At 32.4% G+C, this 7,913-nt stretch overlaps 1 protein-coding gene across 1 annotated transcript in view; it reads left to right on the top strand.

Moving 5' to 3' along the window:
- Positions 1-5,739: 5,739 nt before the first annotated feature.
- Positions 5,740-7,913, top strand: part of prom (prominin) — a 22,653-nt gene continuing 20,479 nt past the window's right edge. The window contains 4 exon segments of the mRNA XM_018548626.1: positions 5,740-5,977; positions 6,619-6,674; positions 6,896-7,071; positions 7,670-7,857. Of these exon segments, the coding sequence (XP_018404128.1) occupies positions 5,740-5,977; positions 6,619-6,674; positions 6,896-7,071; positions 7,670-7,857 (658 nt within the window).

Raw genomic sequence — 7,913 nt, 5'->3', positions numbered from 1 at the left:
TCCGAGTACATGTTTCATATTTTTACGCGTTGCGGAATTCTACGCCGGGTGATTTAACGCTAGTGAATAAAATTTGAATAGTCAATTAGATTGTTACATAAGAATGTTAAAATGAAGACGCGCTGAAGACGCCTGTTTTCTGGAGCGACCAAACCTTTTTTCACTACGCTTCGTACAACGAATAATTCAATATATTTAAACAAAAGTTCGTGTTTATTTTATTTAAGCGCACGTACTAAGGGTAAATTGCCCTGTCATATATATTTTCATTCATCTTTTCTGAAAAATAATGAGGTACCGGCTTTAATTTATGCGTACTTGATATTATCCGGAAGTAAGTTGAAATTGTAACTATACTCTTAATTGCAACAATAATTTAGATGGAAGCTTAGTTTAGACCGCGCAGCCCCTTTCGTGCTTGCAGCAAAATCAATTAATTAACTTGTCCTATCGCTATTTTCTTTGATATCTGCAATTTGCATTTCCTCGAATATCTCGGAAAGTTGCCAGCATTTCTCATCGCACTTTCGTTAAAGATCACGTTATTATAGACAACAACTTGTGAAAGTATCATAAATCATATAATTGCTGATCCCAATTCTCTAAAGTTGCAAATCACTTATCACAATAACATACAGTAATGATCATTAATAATTGCTTTTGTTATCTACTTCGCTTAGCAGACACCATGATATATTTCTGACTATTACGTTACACGTAATAACGCGAGTTGTTTTAAATGTCTCTTATATATCGTGCTTTGCGTGCTGTGCTTGCGTGTGTGAAAGTTGCTAGATATTTCCAAAAAAATATGAGCATTAACTGTTATCACAGTAAAGCTATGTTATTTACAATACCATTTGTATAAGTACAAAACAAGAATGTACTTATGCTGATTTAAAATATTGCATAGAAAATAAAATAGTATACATTATGTAATAATAATAATAATTTATAGATAGTATATGAAAGTAAATTAAATAGTGTATTGAAAGAAATATATTCTCAAAAATATAAAAAATAATTGTTATCACAGCACTACCATTTATGATGCAATTTATGTAAGCACAAAACTAGAACGTACTTAATATAGATAAGTACCTAAAATATTATACACATAAGTTTACATATAAATGTAAAATTTTATATATATTATATAATATTATAATAATAAGAGTTTACAGAGAGCACACAGAGAGTAATAAATTATACAGGATTGAAAATCATTTGCTTGAGATATTGATAGATAAAAGCTATACACAAAATATTCCATCATTTCCATTAACTTAGTCGATTTGCAAAACGTTTTTTGGTTATATCAAATTTAGCTACGACATATTACAGACGTGTAAGCATTTACTCACAACCGAATCATGCAATTAGCCGCGTTTGAGGGAGAATTGCATTGAGAAATAGAACGGAAATTACAGTACAACCAATTAAGGGACCGAGTATACTTCGCGTAAGAGTAAAAGAGTCCATTCATTGATGAAAGAAGTCTAGCGCCAAGTACCCAGTCATTCACCATCGACAAAAAGTAATCTCGCACTTGATTCGCGAGAAGATTTAGCCGTGGTTGGGTACCGCTGCTACCAAAAAGTCAACCCAATTGGGTACCACGTATTAGGAGTAACTGCAGGTAGTTCGAATTCCTTGGTACGCAGTTCGTATCTACAAGACTAATCGCGTAGAAACGAGAGTTATCGGGCGGAGAAACGGGATCAAATTGTGCAGTGATTTAGATGTCGCAAAGAAAAAGATGTCAACCAAGAAAAATGTAAATATAGATGCGTACACAATAACGTGATGCTCCAAATAGCGTATCACATCATTGCATTAATCATATCTATTACTTTCGCGATTATAAAATGTTTGACTCAATAAATAATTATATCTAGAGTAATGTTTTTAAATATTTTATCAAAATATCTACAACGACATTCATTTTTATGTTATAATTTGTAATCTAATCGCGCATATTTAACGCTGTACCGCGAAAGAAAAAAAATTGCAAATATCTCGAAGTTCATGAAGCTAAAGGATTTCACGAGTACGTAAAACTTTACACGTTATCAGAATACTGTCTGTCGAATTAACATTTCTCACTTCATCTTATACATTCTGCATGCGAGTATAGGTTTAAAGTTCGATAAACTTTTATAATATGTAAGTGGATAAATTAAAGTCAGAATGTCTCTAAAGTTTTTAGACGGGATTTGCAGAATCACATTTAATTTAGTATAGAAAGACTAATATAAAGAAGTTATTTTTTAACTTATTTTTAAATAGTTCTCGCCACGAATTCTGCGCGTACGTGTGTGTGTGTGTGTACATTATATATAAAGTCTCCCGCATGAACCTCACAGCGCTATTTAATAAGGCACAAAGTGGACAGACGTCGGTTAAAATTCCAGTCGTTAGTACATTCTACGACATACCCACGAAATACTTTCCAAGTAATTCCGCGAGAACATTCCGCTGATATAATATCCGTCAGTCGTTGGTGGATAGATTCGATGAATTGTAACGAATTGGTGTTTGATAAGAAATTTCTCTATTCAAGTTCGTTACCACCATTTAATTCAGAATATTGCACTTAACTTTAACTCACAGATTTTGTTGACAAGAATTAAACAATAAATCACATTATCTTTACTTGATATCTATTCGATTATCGATGATAAGAAGTCGAGCTTAAACTATAAGCCAGTAGTCTCTTTTTCTTCATAAGTACGTAGCGAGGACATCGAGATTACGAACTGCGGGAAAAAACATACGTAAAGAATTTAATTACATTATTTTATTTTAATTAGTATTTTTTTCATTAGTAAATATAAATTAAATTAAATAAAGGTAAATAAAAACATTTAAGAAATGTATACATATATAAAAATACGTTTTATGATACTCTTTATTAGTCTACATTTTCGAATTGAAATAGTAGCCTCATTATTTTTTCCCATTAGCTAACTTTTGTAACAAATTACAGAAGTAAAAACTTTATTGATATATTTCACTAACTTTTCGTTCGACAGAACTGCAATGTTCCGAACTGTTGCCAGGCTGTTTTCGGGCAGGACTGTTTTTGACCAGGAATGAAATAACTCTGCGATCAACAGTGCATTAATCCCCATAAACTACGTACTCCGCATAAAAATAAATCTGTGACTAACTGAACGGTAACATCCCTTTAAATTTGATATCAAATAATAAATAATACAAGCTCACATTAAGACCAATGTTACATATCAAGAATTAAGTAAAAACTAATTTTTTTTTATTTGTTATCTACTATTGTTATGTAAATTCAGAGTTTATTTATTTATTACATGTGAGAGCAACCATGTTGGTGCCAGAATCAGCAATTACGTGTTTAATTCAATGGAAACTCAAATATTGCAAAACATTCTTCAGTACATAAACATTTCAACAATTAATACGATATATTATATATAGGCTATTAACAAATTAATCTGGTTTATTAATTAATTAATATATTTTATTCAGTTATTCCCAAGTTCATTAAAAATATATTATTATATAATATATATAAATATTATTTATATTATTACTTTAATAGTTAAAAAAATACAAGTGTTATTATAACTTCCTTTTATAACTTGTTCTTTTATTTACAGCCCCTTATTTTGCCATGATTCACTGCATTTTTGCACTGTTCCTTGATTCTATAATATGTATATTGTATGACACCATTTTTCTTGCTTGGTCAATCCCCAATCTAACTTATTGTCTTCGTAGGGTTCGACAACATCACAATACCACTTGCGGGGTTTCACAGAAGCCTCTACAAATACTGAAAATGACAGTCTACTTGCTACTGCGATTCAATAAAGACGTAACCGTTATCAGTGCCAATTATCGTATGGGGAAATCGACGAGCGGAAAATGACTGTGATCCAAGGCATGATCACTTTATATACGTATCTTGATTTTACGTCGTGCAAAATACGGGTCTAATTTTCGCAAAGATACTGTGTCGTTCTTTGCTGAAACGCTTCGAAATTGTCATTCTTAGGAAGGTTCGACATAAAGGAGCGCAAATAGAAGAAGCGGCATTCTATTTTGAACTTTCCTTCGACAGAGATTGTAGTGTTTCATAAAGATTCAAAGCTCTTCTGCTTGTGCTGTGTAATCTTCAATTATAATACGTTTAAATAATCCCCATCTAGTTTCGAATACTACTATCGGTAATAAGTTCGCCGAAGGCGAATCAGTAGGGAATTATACCATAAAGGAAATTCAATTTGACATAAATTAAGTGCCACTAAAAAAAAAAACTTCCCACAACAAAGATAATATTAAAATATAGTCAGACAAAGCAATGTTAGATAAATTTCTTTAAACACGATCAATTTTACTTCCAATTTAACTATTAAATCATAAAAACAATACATTTAATGCTTTTTTAAACACGGAAATTCTTTTAAAAATATCGCATTACAAGGAAAAAAATGGTTGCAAATACTGTAATTTAACTACATATAGTTTGTAGTTATTTTTTCAGTTAACTATAAATTTATAAATGTTTTAACCATGCACATTATAACTGCTTCAACATTAAAATATGATCAATACAACCACGTAACAAGCATTAAGTTTTACCATACAAATTAGTTTTTCCTTATCATATCTATTAGTTATTAGTACCATGTAAATAGGAGCAAATATTAAGAAATTAGAGTAATTATTATAAAAAGGTTAAACCTCGAAAATAGTTACATTCACTATAATGATAATTGCATTTATTAACCGATTATTTTTATTTACCATTCGAATCTTAACATTTTACAATTGTATATTAATATTAATATTTCAGATTATCATAATTTATACAATACAATTTTTTCCATATTTAAAAAAACTATAATATAACTATAAAGTTATTATTACTAATATTATATTAGTAATAACCTCAAAAATGGTTTTCCCAATTATAATTTTTTAACCATGCAATTATAGTCACAAATAATTTTCTCTCTATGCGTCTAACAGTGTTACACCAAAAAAACGGTTTTGCTGAAACATTAAAAAATTTAGGTAAATACAAATCTGAAAATAATGTTGATACACCATCAAAATAATTATGAAGGAAATTCAAGTATGATAATCAATGGTACAAAAAATTTTGATGTCTAGTAATCTACTTCAGCGACCTATATAATTATACTAATTAGTTCAACAAAATTATTTTTAGATCTAGCTAAATTTTTGTATATGTAAAAAAAACCGCACGTTCTGCGTGTGTACTCTTTAAGATTTAAATGAAACATAAAGCGGTACTCTGAAAGAGGGCGTTAGTCGGAATTTCAATTTTACTACCACTTAAACGCAACTTGAAACAATACAATCTTCAAACATGTATCGTGGAAAAAATATTATTAATAAAGAAACAAAGACACACAAAATCGCAATTCATAAAAATGCCTGAAGAAATAATATTATAATATAGCATATTAAAATAATTTCCAAATTTTATTCATTATATTAAAGATCAATAGATTTTTCATTATTCCGATTCGAGCACGAATAATGAGATAACAACATAGTATATGCTTCGTTTCTCTAAAATTTCTAGCATTCCTTTTGCTCGTCGTAATCTCGAGGGTATACACGCTTCGAGAGTTGATCTCAACTGATTCGACCCCGAGCAGTAACAATTGCTCGACCACCGACAGCTTTCTCATTCTTAGTTCTCCAAACGAGGCACGGGAGAGCGAGATGGACGCGATCGCGGCGAATGTGCTCGTGGACAGTACGAAGAACACCTCGAACGTGTCGCATCCGAGAACGTTGACCTTACCGAAAGACTGGGATGAGAAGCCAAGGCTAAAGTTTCCGAAATTCACTACGGAGCAACGTTACAAGATGACGAGCTTACATCTCGATAAGGGATGGTTCGCTTTCGATTTCCTCAGAGGCTTCTTGTCTTTCGTGCATCCTTACGACATATCGACCGGTAAGATGTAATGGCAGTCGTAAATAGTTTTCGTGAGATCCTTTTTAGTAAGCTCATATTGCTTGTAAATCGTTAAAATACATGCGTTTCGATCAATTCGTTTTGGAATCGATCCCGACTGATTTTTCAATATTTTACGAGGCGCTTAGCTGTATCAATAATTCGTAACAAGCTGTTTTAATTAGAAAAAACAACGCGACATTTCACACGTGTAAAATGCTACAAAATTATGACTCGTATATTTGAACGCCTCTGTTCGTTCAAATAGTTAAACGTTCATAGCTATCGATTCTATGATTGCGATTAAATTTTATAGATGATGGCAAATCGCTGTTAAAAGATATCTTTCACCTATATAGAGCACGTCATTTATATGAAAAGAGATCGATAATTATTGGCATATGTATGTTTGTGTAGAAAAAGCTCTTTTTATTCTTTAAGTATCGCAATATGTGTATTATCGACGTGAGAATTTATTCTCAGCGTTTTTATTTGACTATTAATTTAGCTACCATTTAATAGCTTTCTACCCAGAAAGAAATTTAAGCTTAATAGATTTCTTGACTCTATTATCGTACTATTATATTATCGTCTTTCAATTAGCGATGCATAGGGATTATAATTCATCTTGCTTGTTACAGATCTACTAGTGGACGTTGCAGAAAATCGCATAAGCACTAGTAAATTGATTTCAGAGGTAAGACGAAATCACGCTGAGAAATCAGAAATGTTTAACTTCCTATGATGAAATAGATCGTTAAAGAAAGCGTAAGTCTTCATTAGATCCGTTCTTACAACGGAACCTCCGATACTTTGAAGAGCGTTTTTGCGTTCTTCGAACATTCTATACCTCTAATATGTCACATAGATATTACTGTTAAGTTTCTCGAACGCATCGTCCTAATCTTACTTTTACAGTCTATGCACGTGGAAGCAGCTTTTCTAGTCTTAGTAGGCATGTGCTGCGTACTGGCCTGCATAATACCTGGCATGGAACTTTGGCTCGCCTGTCGTCCAATCAGAGAGGATTACAAACCTTCTCGGCATCCGAGTGTTCTCGCATTTCTCCTCGCCATTCTCGTCTTTATACTCGGGTAGGATCTATGACGATTCTCCGTTCTTAGACGACGCGCACCGAGAACTTATTACCTTCACTTCCAACCCTACTCGTGTTCCTTGATACTTCTGCTCTTGTTGATTACACTTCGTGAGTACGTAATCGACGCGATGGTGAAATTTCTACGATTATGAAAAGAATTTTAAATTAATATGGAAGATTCTTCACTACTTTATACTAGACATAAATCACAGCTCGTTCGTTTTATTTTTAATAATTTTCTGCAATAAACTAGAAAATATCGAAGTGTGTGTATATTTACAGGTTCTAAGTATGCACACAGTATATAATCATGTTACTTATTATAAAATATCATAAGTATGTGTTAATTAAAATAAAAATATATTATAATAATATTTACATTTACATTTAAGTAACTATTATACTTATATAATATTAAAGCAATATATATGTAGGGGGGAGGGGAGCGAAAATAAATAAAGTTAAATGGAAGAAAGAGAGAGAGAGAGAGAGGAGGTTTAAGTAGGCGGCTATTCGTCTTATGACGTTGGAAAACCTTTTACGTAAAGTAAGCACTCACTACGTTATTCATAATCTTTGGTGCGTTGCTCCAGGTCTTGCATGATGACAATGATAATATGCAACGAGATGATGGCGGTCGCGATCGAGAAGCTCCCTACGACAGTAGGGACAGCATTGCAGGATTTAAAGGACTACCACGCGGACACCACATCACAGCTGCGAAAATGCCTTACGAGAAGTTTGGACGTGGCCAGCGAAGCAATCCTCGCGGATCTGGATAGTGAGTGAAAATTTCTTTATTAATCGCGGAAAATTTCTTCGGGGGGGGGGGGGGGG

Source organism: Cyphomyrmex costatus, unplaced genomic scaffold (genome assembly GCF_001594065.2).
Source record: "Cyphomyrmex costatus isolate MS0001 unplaced genomic scaffold, Ccosl1.0 scaffold742, whole genome shotgun sequence".
In the NCBI taxonomy this organism is placed as follows: Eukaryota; Metazoa; Arthropoda; class Insecta; order Hymenoptera; family Formicidae; genus Cyphomyrmex; species Cyphomyrmex costatus.
The sequence above is the reverse complement of the archived record's forward strand: the minus strand, read 5'-3'. Positions and strand labels throughout refer to the sequence as shown.